At 41.4% G+C, this 14,449-nt stretch overlaps 1 protein-coding gene across 5 annotated transcripts in view; it reads right to left on the minus strand.

The window, feature by feature from the left end:
* Positions 1-1,079: 1,079 nt before the first annotated feature.
* LOC135512682 (dystrobrevin alpha-like) overlaps positions 1,080-14,449 on the minus strand; it is a 40,369-nt gene continuing 26,999 nt past the window's right edge. For 2 of the 5 annotated variants that reach the window (XM_064934969.1, XM_064934950.1), the window contains exons 14-20: positions 13,176-13,272; positions 3,862-4,021; positions 3,674-3,763; positions 3,479-3,578; positions 3,230-3,364; positions 3,081-3,114; positions 1,080-2,904 (exon numbers count right to left, since the gene is read on the minus strand). In XM_064934969.1, coding sequence (XP_064791041.1) covers positions 3,102-3,114; positions 3,230-3,364; positions 3,479-3,578; positions 3,674-3,763; positions 3,862-4,021; positions 13,176-13,272 — 595 coding nt within the window. In that variant the 3' untranslated portion in view covers positions 1,080-2,904; positions 3,081-3,101. Of the gene's footprint in view, positions 2,905-3,080; positions 3,115-3,229; positions 3,365-3,478; positions 3,579-3,673; positions 3,764-3,861; positions 4,022-11,617; positions 11,976-12,448; positions 12,470-13,175; positions 13,273-14,449 lie in introns of those variants that run through there. The other 3 variants (XM_064934960.1, XM_064934978.1, XM_064934987.1) reach the window with 3 other exon arrangements.

The following is a 14,449-nucleotide window of genomic DNA, read 5'->3' on the forward strand; positions in this document are numbered from 1 at the left end:
ATAGGAATAAAATATGCTTCAGTAAGGTTGGTATTTTTGGCGTTCATGGCCAATCAGAGGATAGATGTTGTGATGGCAGCTGCGGAGAAGTACTTGGGTGTATGAGATTTTACTGCAGAAGAGTTACAAGGTGTTTTGAACGATAGTGTCCCGTCTTCCCAGGCTGTTGGTCTGATGTAGGATCAGATAGAGCCAAAGTAGTGGAATAGTGATGAGGTTTTAATGGGTGTAGGGTTAGTTGGTAGGGCATCTTTTTCCCAGTGTAATGAATTCATTCTCCAGAATAGTAGGCTGATATACAGCCAAGAAAGCAGGAGGAGTGATGCACCTATAACATTTGTTTGCGGACCGCCATAATACAAAAGAAGAAGAATATACTTGTTGAACAGTAGGGGGCACTCAAGTCCTACCTAGAGGGAGGAAGACAGAACAATGGAGTGGCATGTCAAGCAAGAGCAGGAGAGCAGAAACAGAGGACAGAGCAGGCAAAGCAATGAAACGATGGTGTCAAGTTTCATAAATAAGTTAGGAGCAAGAAAGCATGAAATGTCATTAGCATTTAAGATTACCTTGGCTGAAATGCTTCGGCAAAGGCCTTTTCTTTGGCCCAAGGGGTTATTTGTCACACTTTCAGACGTTCAGTACCCAGCTGCTGCGTGCAATTTTTCTACTGATATAAATTCTTAGGGAATCATGTCAACTTGAAGGCTACTTCTGAATTCGACAGAGACCCTATCTTATTGACAGTAGCCAAGGGATACACCTACAGTTTGTGTGAGGTTATACACAAGTAGTGATCTTATCTAGCAATGGTTGTCTGCTCTTTTGTTCTAACTGGGAGGGTGTGTGATGAATTAAATGCAGTGAGCTGGGAGCATTGAACTAGTGACAGATAATAAATTGTGGGGCAGTAAAGCAAACCTATGGGAATTCATAGTGCTATCCTGGAATCCAAACTGATATTCTCAGTTTCATCATTGTTTCAGACAGATATTAGTTTGGATTCCAGGCTACGTAGGTGCCTTTTATAAGCAATGGATAAAGAGAAGAGAAAGAGCTCATAGGCAACAACATTATCATGTTGTGTCAATTCTTTATTATCCATCATCACCACCATGCAAAATCACTTATACGAACTAGCTTGAAAATCATACTAGATATATTTCACACATTTATTGGCTTGCAGCACATATTTTACAGTGACTGGGTAACATTTACACACAATGAGCTTGGTTACCAAGTGTGTGACTGTGAGTGTATGTTTGTGAGAGATTTGTGTGCGAGTGAGTATAAGAACGCTAATAATTTGGTCAGAACATTTAAATGACAATGCAACTTCAAAATCTATGGTAAAACAGAAGATCTTGATTCTAAAACATGGTAAACAAACAATGTCCTCTGTTCTTGCAAGTGTAAACCTTAGAATCTGGAGTGTTATAAACAATGTTGTCCGTTATATGTACTGTACTGTCCATTCTATCTACTATGTACTGTCTACGTACTGTATTCCCTACTCCAATTTCATTTATGTCGTCACATCTTCAAACCTCAAGCAGCTATTAATAAAATAAAATCAACTATAACTCTTAATCAAAGTATAGCTATTAGTGAACAAAATCCTTCAGTAGACAATATTACTTTCCAGCATTAGATGTATCATAGGTTCAGCTTCTTTGTCTTATATTGTCTGATTCTCTTAGTATCACCTAACGGCTTAATACTCCAGGTGGAATTAAATAAAATTTGAAATGTGGCAAACACAACATGCAGAAGAGGGCAAATAACATTGTTCCTCTTCTGCAGTTGTATTACGTAACTACAAGGCAATACTTGTGGGTGAAATAAACAAAGTGATTTTGACAGTGAATATAAATGTATCAGTGGCTGGAACAATGTTAGCTACAGTACATGCTGCATTGAAGGTCTGACTGTACCCCATCCAAATGTGAGCTAAGCTAACCAGCTAAGGCAAATAAAATAAACTATCTGACAAGCCACTCAATCAAAAAGCTAAACAGTCAAACAACAAATACAAAAGCGATACAACACCAGTATCATTCGACTGATGGGCCAACCAGGTTATAGCGTCAGACATACTGTAGCTAACCTCTGGGTTATAGACAGTTGTGCCTCAGTTTACACATATACCAAGTTTACTATTTGGTTTAAAAAGCAATCTCACCAGCAATACACCTACAGCAGGGGTGTCAAACATACGGCCCGGCCCGCAGGTCGGAGGGTGTCTAATCTGGCCCATGGGTGGTTGGAGTAAAAATATACTTTAAAATTAAAATAAAAAGACTAAAATCTAATCACAACTGTGTAGAAATGATATTGGACATATACTCATAGTTTCTTGACAGTCCATATCGCTAATAAACTCTAAACAGTCAGAGAGCATAGAACATTTCCAAAATTATGGATAGAGGACAATTTTTTGCAAATTTTGACAGCAAGGAAATATTTTAAACAATTCAGTGCGACCCTCCGGATCTCGTTGAAGACCGAATGTGGCCCCAGGGAAAAATGAACTACAGCATATACTTGCACAATTCTTCAACAACTCATACCCAAAAATAATATGATTAAAAATCAAATCATTCTCAACAAAGTTATTCGATTTTATGGCACCGGTGGTATAATAGACAGCTGTTTTGTTTAATAATCCCTCCATATCGGTTCACAGTATTCACTTAAAAATGCTGTTGGTTTAAAAAATAGATCTTTACATAATATGTTGGATTTAGCAGTGTCATAACTTTGATCCTTCCTCCTTGTCACTTCTTTTTTAGTTTGACTTGCATGCATGTGGACCATCATCTCTCCACAGCCTTCTCTATATGCCTTCTCTTCTCATCCATCTTCCAGTGTTTTTCTACTTTTGTGGCTTTTCATATTGCTTACCTGTTGAGAGGACAGGGAGTTAAATAGTCTGCCCATTTGTACTGGAATATAGTGTAGTGAGAAACAATATATTCCAGGCAGTGAATGAAATAGACACAGAAGATGAATAGTTATTATTTTTGTGCAGTGAACATCAAATGGTAAGAACATGTCAAAAAATGAATTAGTCTTCTTACCAGGAGACTTGTTAAACAAGGTCATTGCTGCAAAGTCACCTGTACCGCACCAAGAAAACAACCAAAATGAAGAGAGAAGAATTCAAGGAATTTATAAGGACTGTGTTTTGAAATCCACTTATTTTCCATAATAATAACTCAAACCATAGGTCACCATATGGGGTTTCTCTTGCTCCCGTCTGTGTTTTAGTAGTTCCCCCATCTTCAGCTCATCCTCCAGCACCTGAACCAAGTCGTTCTCATAGCACTCCTCCTCAACTCCACCAGGGTTCCTGCCACCAAGACTATGGCGGTAAATCCAACATTACCATGCTGCAATCTTCTGTATATAATTTTGAGCTTTTATAGAGATTCATACAGCATATCTACACACTGTGCATACTTCATACTGTAGTTACCGTGGTTTAGTGGTCATCTGTGCTAGAAGATCGGAAGTGGGAGAGGAGAACAGTTCATCTGTCTGAGAGTCCATGTTGCTCTCTGATTGACTTCCAGCCTCTGGAGAAGACAAAACACACGCAGCTTTAAAATGCTCGGAGGATATGAAAGGTATATTTTCAAAAGTCAGAGACACAGTGAGACCATAGTATCACCTGAATTGAGCTCTTTAACCAATGAAGACATGGTGTTGGTGATGGAGTCAGCAGCAACAAGGAGGTCATTTCTCAAGTTCCTCCTGGGGCCTGGAGATAGAACCGAGGCTGGTACACACACTGGCATTCCAGAACCTGAGGAGGCTACTGCACTCCGAACTGTAAAGGTGTGTGAGTGTGTGTATTACCCTGAGCGAAGGCCTCCTGCACGTCCCCTCCCACACCCATGAGTGAGTCCTGAGGGGTGTGAGTGGGTGTGGTGCCGGCAGACTCTGACTGGGTTGGCATGGGGATGGACCGACTGACTGTGTGGCTGGGAGACGAGCGGGGGGAGCCAGGTCCCTGAGTCTGAAACAGGAAACAGGAAGCATGGGTTAGCGTGACTCTAGGTGTCACTTCCTGTCACTGTTTCAGTAGTAGCAGTAGTACACCAGTGCAGTAACAACCAGTGATCATCCACATTGATCTATCTAATGTTTGTGGAGCTATTTCTATACTGAATGACTCAGTTATTAGGATTCTCATTAGCTACAGCAGCTACTCTTCCTGGGGTACACATACATGACGAAGTACAGAACAGTAATAGATAAGAAGAAGAAGATATTACATTAAATATAAAATAGGGGCATCCCGAGTGGTGCAGCGATCTAAGGCACTACATCTCAGTGTTGTGAGTCCTATAGGGCGGCACACCATTGGCCCAGTGTCGTCCGGGTTATTAGAGGGTTTGGGGGGCTTTACTTGGCTCATCGTACTCTAGCGACTCCTTGTGGCAGGCCGGGCTACTGCGAGCTGACCTCGGTCATCGGTTGAACGGTGTTTCCTCCGACACATTGGTGCAGCTGGCTTCTGGGTTAAGCGAGCGGGTGTTAAGAAGCGCGGCTTGGCGGGTCATGTTTTGGAGGACACATGACTCAACCTTTGCCTCATCCCAAGCCAGTTGGGGACTTGCAGCGATGAGACAAGATCGTAATTTGACCACCCCCCCCCCCCAAAAAATGAGTTATATATAGGAAAGACAACTAGAGACACAAACATGCCATTTACACAGTATTCATATATATTAATATTATTATATACAGTACAGTTAAATTAGATCTTTAGAAAGAGGAGAGGCGCTGTGGTACAATATGTTTTGTATCTGTTTTTTAAAGATAAACATCTGGTGGCAGAGTATTACATGATGACATGGCTCCATACAAAACTAAATCTGTTTTTGGTTTGGGTACCGTGAAGAAACCCATAGTGGCATGTCTGGTGGGGTATGTATGTCTGTTCAAAGTGTATGCAAAAAGATTATTTAAGTGGTTAGCCATTTTCAACACACAAATGATTCTTAAAAAGACTAGAAGAGAAGTCGTCAATTTCTCCTCAACCATGAAAGACTATCATGCATGTTGTTGATGTTAGCTCAGTGTGTGAAGTTAAGGGTAAGGCGTGTTGCTTTGTTTTGAACCAGCTGCAGCTCTGCGAGGTCTTTCTTTGCTGCACCTGACCATATGGACAGTAATCAAGATCGGACAAGATCAAAGCCTGAACAACTAGTACAGATGATCTTTGTGTCATAAACTCAAAACATCTTTTAATAACAGACATACCTCTACCTCTTCACAATAACCTTGTCAATATCACTTGACCCTGATAACTGACCATCCAATTTTACTCCTAGGAGTTCAGCTGCTTTGAACCAAATACAATGCTTTTGGTTTTAGATGTATGTAAGACCAGTTTATTGTTAATTACCCATTCTGACACTGACTATAACTCCTAAGAGTCTCATTGAGCTCACTGGCTGTAGGTGCTGATGTGTGGAGTGTGCAATCATCAGCATATATAGTAATTTTGGCTTCTTGTAAGACAAGTGGCAAATCATTTGTAAAAAATAGAGTAGAGTAACGGCCCAAGGGAACTGCCCTGAGGGATACCACACTGTACATATCTGACGTTCGAGAAGTTTCCATTGAAGAATACTCTCAGAGTTCTGTTGGATAAGTAACTCTCCAACCATGTGATGGCAGGTGAAGTAAAGCCATAACAAGTGAACTTTTTCAATAACAAATTATGATCAATAACATCAAAGGCTGCACTGAAATTTTACACTACAGCTCCAACTATAATCTTATTATCAGAGTCAGTGCAGTACACGTTGAGTGCACTTCCTTATATGCATGTTGAAAGTCAGTAGTTAACTTAACAAAAAAATAGCACTGTATTTGTTAAAACACAATTCTCTTCATCTGTTTACTAAGAACAGGCAGCAAACTGATTGGTCGGCTGTAAGAGACAGCAAAGGGCGCTTTATTATTTTTAGGCAGTGAAATTACTCTAGCTTCCTTCCATGCCTGTGGGCACACACTCCTTTAGGCTTTGGCAAAAGGGGTGGTAATACAGTCTGCTACCATTCTTAATATTTCACCATTTAGGTTATTTATACCTGGTGGCATATCATTATTGATGGATAACAACTGTTTTTCCACCTTTTGCACAAAATTGACCAAATTCAAAACAGCAAATATTCTCTTTCATTATTAGATCATCAATGCACAAATATGATGGTTCACTGTTCAATATTGTCAGTTTGTCCACCTTACTGGTGAAAAAGTAATTGAAATGATTGTCTATGTAAAAAGGTTTTGTGATGAATGACCCATCAGCTTCAATGAACGATTATTTGGGTTTTCTGCCCATAATGTCATTATTTTTATAATTTATTTTGTTTTGGTAAAATATAGAGTACAACACAGCTACAAATTTAAGTGTTTTCTTTATTCTTTACTATTTTCTACATTCTAGAATGATAGTGAATAAATAAAAACTATGAAATTACACATCGACTCATGTAGTAACCAAAAAAATGTAAAACAAATTAGATTTTAGATTCTTCAAAGTAGCCACCCTTTGCCTTGATGACAGCTTTGCACACTCTTGACATTCTCTCAACCAGCTTCACCTGGAATGCTGGGATGGGATGGCATATTGCTTCAGAATGCTGTGGTAGTCATGCTGGTTAAATGTGCCTTGAATTCTAAATAAATTGCATACAATCTTACCAGCAAAGCACCCCCACACCATCACACCTCCTGCTCCATGCTTCACGGTGGGAACCACACATGCGGAGATCATCCATTCACCTACTCTGCGTCTCACAAAGACACGGCGGTTGGAACCAGAAATCTAACATTTGGACTCATCAGACCAAAGGACAGATTTCCACCGGTCTAATGTCCATTGCTCGTGTTTCTTGGCCCAAGCAAGTCTCTTCTTCTTATTGGTGTTCTTTAGTAGTGGTTTCTTTGCAGCAATTCTACCATGAAGGTCTAATTCACACAGTCTCCTCTGAACAGTTGATGTTGAGTTGTGTCTGTTACTTGAACTCTGTGAAGCATTTATTTGGCCTACAATCTCTACCGCTGGTAACTCTAATGAACTTATCCTCTGCAGCAGAGGTAACTCTGGGTCTTCCTTTCCTGTGGCGGTCCTCATGAGGGCCAGTTTCATCATAGCGCTGCATGGGTTTTTGCGACTGCACTTTCAAAGTTCTTGAAATGTTCCGCAATGACTGACCTTCATGTCTTAAAGTAATGACTGGCTGTCATTTCCTTTTGCTTATTTGAGCTGTTGTTGTGGCCTTGGTCCTTTACAAAATAGGGCTATCTTCTGTATACCACCCCTACCTTGTCACAACACAACTGATTTGCTCAAACACATTAAGTGTTAACAAATAAACTTTTAACAAGGCACACTTGCTAATTGAAATGCATTCAAGGTGACTACCTCATGAAGCTGGTTGAGAGAATGCCAAGATTGTGCAAAGCTGCCATCAAGGCAGCTAAATATATAGAATCCAAAATATATTCAGATTTGTTTTAACACTTTTTTGGTGTTTAACCCTAACTCTAATTTCATAGTTTTCATGTCTTCACTATTACTCTACAACGTAGAATAACTTGAATGAGTAGGTGTGTCCATTTTTTTTATACCCCTTTCCTCCCCAATTTCATGGTAGTTACAATCTTGTCCCATGGCTGCAACTCCCTCAAGGATTTGTGTCCTCTGAAACACAACCCAGCCAAGCTGCACTGCTTCTTGACACAATGCTCGCCTAACTGGAAGCCAGCCACACCAATGTGTCAGAGTAAACATCGTACACCTGGCAACCGAACACCTGGCAACCGAACATGTCAGAATGCATTGCACCCAGCCCACCACAGGAGTCGCTAGTGCGCGATGGGACAAGAACATCCCTGCTGGCCAAACCCTCTCCGAACCAGGACGATGCTGGGCCAATTGGGCGCCGTCCCATGGGTTTCCCGGTCACGGCTGCGACAGAGCCTGGACTCGAACCAGACCACTGTGCCACTCGGGAGGTCCATGTCCAAACTTTTGACTTGTACTGTGTATACAGTTGAAGTCGGAAGTTTACATACACTTAGGTTGGAGTCATTAAAACTCCATTTTTAACCTCACCGCAAATTTCTTGTTAACAAACTATAGTTTTGGCAAGTATGTTAGGACACCTACATTGTGCATGACACAAGTCATTTTTCTAACAATTGTTTACAGACAGATTATTTCACTTATAATTCACTGTATCACAATTCCAGTGGGTCAGAAGCTTACATACACTACGTTGACTATGCCTTTAAACAGCTTGGACAATTCCAGAATATTATGTCATGGATTTAGACGCTTCTGTTAGGCTAATTGACATCAGTTGAGTCAATTGGAGGTGAACCTGCGCAGGTATTTCAAGGCCTACCTTCAAACTCAGTGCATCTTTGCTTGACATCATGGGAAAATCAAAAGAACTCAGCCAAGACCTCAGAAAAAAATGATAGACCTCCACAAGTCTGATTCATCCTTGGGAGCCATTACAATACGGCAGAAGGTACCACATTCATCTGTACAAACAATAGTATGCAAGTATAAACACCATGGGACAACGCAGCCATCATACCGCTCAGGAAGGAGACGTGTTCTGTCGCCTAGAAATGAACATACTTTGGTGCAAAAAGTGCAAATCAATCCCAGAACAACAGCAAAGGACCTTGTGAAGATGATGGAGGAAACAGGTACAGAAGTATCTATATCTACAGTAAAATGAGTCATATATCATCATAACCTGAAAGGCCGCTCAGCAAGGAAGAAGCCACTGCTCCAAAACCGCCATAAAAAAGCCACACTATGGTTTGCAACTGCACATGGGGACAAAGATTGTACTTTTTGGAGAAATATCCTCTGGTCTGATGAAACAAAAATAGAACTATTTGGCCATAATGACCATCAATATGTTTGGAGGAAAAGGGGAGGCTTGCAAGCCGAAGAACACCATCCCAACCGTGAAGTACCGGGGTGGCAGCATCATGTTGTGGGGGTGCTTTGCTGCAGGAGGGACTGGTGCACTTTACAAAATAGATGGCATCATGAGGTAGGAAAATTATGTGGATATACTGAAGCAACATCTCAAGACATCAGTCAGGAAGTTAAAGCTTGGTTGCAAATGGGTTTTCCAAATGGAAAATGACCCCAAGCATACTTCCAAAGTTGTGGCAAAATGGCTTAAGGACAACAGTCAAGTTATTGGAGTGGCCATCACAAAGCCCTGACCTCAATCGTATAGAACATTTGTAGGAAGAACTGAAAAAGCATGTGCGAGCAAGGGGGCCTACAAACCTGACTCAGTTACACCAGCTCTGTCAGGAGGAATGGGCCAAAATGCACCCAACTTATTGTGGGAAGCTTGTGGAAGGCTACCCAAAACGTTTGACCCAAGTTAAACAATTTACAGGCAATGTTACCAAATACTAATTGAGTGTATGTAAACTTCTGACCCACTGAAATAAATCATTCTCTCTACTATTATTCTGACATTTCACATTCTTAAAAGAAAGTGGTGATCCTGACTGACCTAGACAGGAGATTTTTCCTAGGATTAAATGTCAGGAATTGTGAAAAACTCAGTTGAAATGTATTTGGCTAAGGTGTATGTAAACTTCCGACTTCAACTGTACATATTTAGTCACAACATTTCTCAATTGACAGTATATGAACCAATCAGCTGAGCAGCCAGACTTGTTTGCCACCTTTTTTGCATACTTTCTTTGAACCATAACATTTTCAATTCACAATCTTTCCAGAGGGCTCTAACAGTTCTCAGTTAGTTTCTTAACAGTTGCATGTTTGTTAACAATTGGCAAGAATAATATCACAAATACTCCAAGTGTTTTATCTGGATTCTCTTCCTTATACACATCAGACCAACATACACTACCGTTCAAAAATTTGGGGTCACATAGAAATGTCTTTGTTTTTGAAAGAAAAGCACATTTTTTTGCCAATTAAAATAACATCAAATTGATCAGGCATACAGTGTAGACATTGTTAATGTTGTAAATGACTATTGTAGCTGGAAACTGCTGATTTTTTTTATGGATTATCTACATAGGTGTACAGAGGCCCATTATCAGCAACCATCACTCCTGTGTTCCAATGGCACGTTATGTTAGCTAATCCAAGTTTATCATTTTAAAAGGCTAATTGATCATTAGATAACCCTTTTGCGATTATGTTAGCACCGCTGAAAAACTGGCCTTCTTTAGACTAGTTGAGAATCTGGAGCATCAGCATTTGTAGGTTCGATTACAGGCCTTTCTTCTGAACCTAATCAGTCTATTCTTGTTCTGAGAAATGAAGGCTAGAAATTAAGGCTTCCATGCGAGAAATTGACAAGAAACTGAAGATCTCGTGCAATGCTGTGTACCTTCACAGAACAGTGTAAACTGGCCCTAACCAGAATAGAAAGAGGAGTGGGAGGCCCCGGTGCACAATTGAGCAAGAGGACAAGTATATTAGACTGCCTAGATTGAGAAACAGGCCTCCCGGGTGGCGCAATGGTTAAGGGCGCTGTACTGCAGCGCTAGCTGTGCCACCAGTGACCCTGGGTTCGCGCCCAGGCTCTGTCACAACCAGCCGCGACCGGTAAGTCTGTGGGGCGACACACAATTGGCCTAGTGTCGTCTGGGTTAGGGAGGGTTTGGCCGGTAGGGGTCTCATTGCGCACCAGCGACTCCTGTGGCGGGCTGGGCGCACAGTGTTTCTTCCAACACATTGGTGCGGCTGGCTTCCGGGTTGGATGTGCACTGTGTTAAGAAGCAGTGCGGCTTGGTTGGGTTGTGTTTTGGAGGACGCATGACTTTCAACCTTTGTCTCTCCCGAGCCCGTACGGGAGTTGTAGCGATGAGACAAGACAGTAACTACAAACAATTGGATACCATGAAATTGAGGAGGAAAAGGGGGTAAAAAAAAGTACCCGCAAAACCCCAGTCTCAATGTCAATAGTGAAGAGGCGACTCCGGGCTGCTGGCCTTCTAGGCAGTTCCTCCTGAGAAAACATTTTGTATGATCTCTTATAAATAACTTTAGGCCCTTCCTTGTTATTGCCACAATATTATGGTCACTACAGCCAATGGGAACTGATATTGCTTTGGAGCAAATCTCTGCAGCATTGGTGAAGATATAATCAATGCAAGTGGATGTCACAGATCCACCACTATTGGACAACACTCTAGTTGGTTGAGTGATAACCTGAGTCATGTTACAGTCATTACTCACAGTAAGAAGCTTCCTCTTGAGAGGACAACTAGATGATTACCAATCAATGTTCAGGTCACCAAAAAAATACATTTCTATGATAGCATCAGGGTTCTTATCTAACATCACACACATTCTCCAGATACTGACAGTTTCCACTTGGTGACCTATAGCAGCACCCTAAAAGAAGAGGCTTCAGATGAGGCAGGTGAACCTTCAACCACAGCACTTCTACTTCACTTGTCATGAGATCCTCTCTGAGCTCCCCCTATAGAGATTCCTGTCTTTTCTATAGATGTTATATCCTTGTACTCCTACTGCTGTATCAAAGGTGTGTTATAAGAGGGTCTAATATATTCATATTATCTAAGATTAGCAAATTACTAATGTCATGAACTTTGTTTATGAGGTTACATATATTTATGAGAACTTTAACTCTTTCCTGGGTATCTTATGCAAAACTCAATGATAATAGGTTGTATTTTTAATTATTCTATTTCTGATAAGAAGGAATTCATGGATTTGTTTGCAGATTCTGTTCAGCAGATGCCTCGTCTGGTTTACTCGGCTGCAGCAGGGTGCTCTATTCTTTGTGTTGCTACTGCATAGCTTTCTTGCTGGACTGTTGGTCTCTTGTGATTGGGGTGTTGTCCTGTTAGCATGGGGGGTAGCTGGGTGGGTGGAATTCATGAAGTTATGAATCTCCATAGGTCTGTATGGGGAACATAAAGTAGGGATTGTAGTTTTGGTCAGGAAAACCTCAGGGCCCGACTCCTCATCACTGCGTGAAACCTCTAAGAGTTGTGTCAGTAATAGCATAATTCCAAAATTGTTAATTATAATATTATAAGACCCAGTAATGGAGCAAAAATTGCTAAAGTTCAGGCCAATAGAATTTTCTGCTGAAAAAGCTGTTATGTTAAGCATGTTTATCCAAAAACACATCCATGGTTGGTGAGCAACAAACATTGAGCACGTGCCATAATGCATTTTAGGTCCATTTAACAGCACTTTATATTAAGTCAAAATTATTTAAATATCTAACATGCTGTTAGTTCATCTGACTGCCGCATTTTCAGTTCCCATGAGAACTGATCATATATTGTCAGCAAAACCACAAACATCACATTCAGAAGTTTCTTTGTAAGAAGCATTAGTTATTTTAGGTTTCACTGACAAACTTACAGCTTGCTTCCTTTCCTCCTCCTGTTGAGAGAAACGTTATTCATGTACTGTCCCAAAAGCACACAAAAGTAAAATCAATCAATGAAGACAATTTCTTTCATATGTAAAAACTTATTGGGATTTTCTCCCATATAGTAGGCTTTAGCATGTCTGATGCTAGCATGGTTATGCTAGATGGGGCTAATTGGTTTAGCATTGATCCCTTCATTGGAGTGATTAGATTGATAGCCTTACCAAGTCAGTACAGTAAGCAGTTTATGTAAGGCTTCTTAAACCCTTTCTCCATTGACTGTTGTTGTGTCTGACTGACTAAATTGTATCCTATATCCAGTTTTATTTTGTGAGTTATGTTGTTTGTATGTTGTCAGTACATATGATACAAACACTGTCCTTAGCAGAATGACCAGTAGAAGGTCTGGAAAAGGTTATATCTCAAACATTTTAACATGAAGAAACTGGGGAACACAAACACATTTTTTGTAAAGAGACGTATGGATTATGGTAAGAAGATGAGAAAGGAATACTTGTCAAACCAGAGCAACTCAGGATTTACTTAAGATATGGAAACTTCCTTATGATGAAGCCCCAGTGACATTTTGAAGAAGTGCTCTCTCTAGTGGTGGGATAATGAAAAGTGTGTTGGATTTTCTACCCTTCTCATTAGCAGGCCAACATTACAGTAGAAATGAAACGGTATGGCTTGAAACTGTGTGGCTTTATCACACACCTTCAGCAGCAGCATCAGCTGCTCCAGCTGTACCATGAGTTCCCTGCGACTCTCCTGCAGAGCAGACATCCTCTGCTCCAGCTCATCTTTGCGTTGCCTGGTAGAGGGGGACAAAAACATAATAAACTCAGCAAAAAAAGAAACGTCCCTTTTTCAGGACCCTGTCTTTCAAAGATAATTAGTAAAAATCCAAATAACTTCACAGATCTTCATTGTAAAGGGTTTAAATACCGTTTCCCATGCTTGTTCAATGAACCATAAACAATTAATGAACATGCACCCGTGGAACGGTCATTAAGACACTAACAGCTTACAGACGGTAGGCAATTAAGGTCACCTGCACAGCATCGGTACATCCGAACATCACACCTGTGAGACAGGTACAACAACAACTGCCCGAGTTACACCAGGAACGCACAACCCCCCCCATCAGTGTTCAGACTGTCTACAAGACTGTCAGACTGTCTACAGGCTGAGAGAGGCTGGACTGAGCGCTTGTAGGCCTGTTGTGAGGCAGGTCCTCACCAGACATCACCGGCAACAACGTTGCCTATGGGCACAAACCCACAGTCGCTGGACCAGACAGGACTGGCAAAAAGTGCTCTTCACTGACAACTCGGTTTTGTCTCACCAGGGCTGATGGTCGGATTCGCGTTTATCGTTGAAGGAATGAGCGTTACACCAAGCCTGTAGTCTGGAGCGGAATTGATTTGGAGGTGGAGGGTCCGTCATGGTCTGGGGCGGTGTGTCACAGCATCATCGGACTGAGCTTGTTGTCATTGCAGGCAATGTCAACGCTGTGCGTTACAGGGAAGACATCCTCCTCCCTCATGTGGTACCCTTCTTGCAGGCTCATCCTGACATGAATCCCCAGCATGACAATGCCTCCACTCATACTGCTTGTTCTGTGCATGATTTCCTGCAAGACAGGAATGTCAGTGTTCTGCCATGGCCAGCGAAGAGCGGAGATCTCAATCCCATTGAGCACATCTGGGACCTGTGGGATCAGAGGGTGAGGGCTAGGGCCATTCCCCCCAGAAATGTCCGGGAACTTGCAGATGCCTTGGTGGAAGAGTGGGGTAACATCTCACAGCAAGAACTGGCAAATCTGGTGCAGTCCATGAGGAGGAGATGCACTGCAGTACTTAATGTAGCTGGTGGCCACACCAGATACTGACTGTTACCTTTGATTTTGACCCTCCCTTTGTTCAGGGATACATTATTCCATTTTTGTTAATCACATGTCTGTGGAACTTTGTGTCAGTTTGTGTCTC

Source organism: Oncorhynchus masou, chromosome 3 (assembly GCF_036934945.1).
Source record: "Oncorhynchus masou masou isolate Uvic2021 chromosome 3, UVic_Omas_1.1, whole genome shotgun sequence".
Lineage (NCBI taxonomy): Eukaryota > Metazoa > Chordata > Actinopteri > Salmoniformes > Salmonidae > Oncorhynchus > Oncorhynchus masou.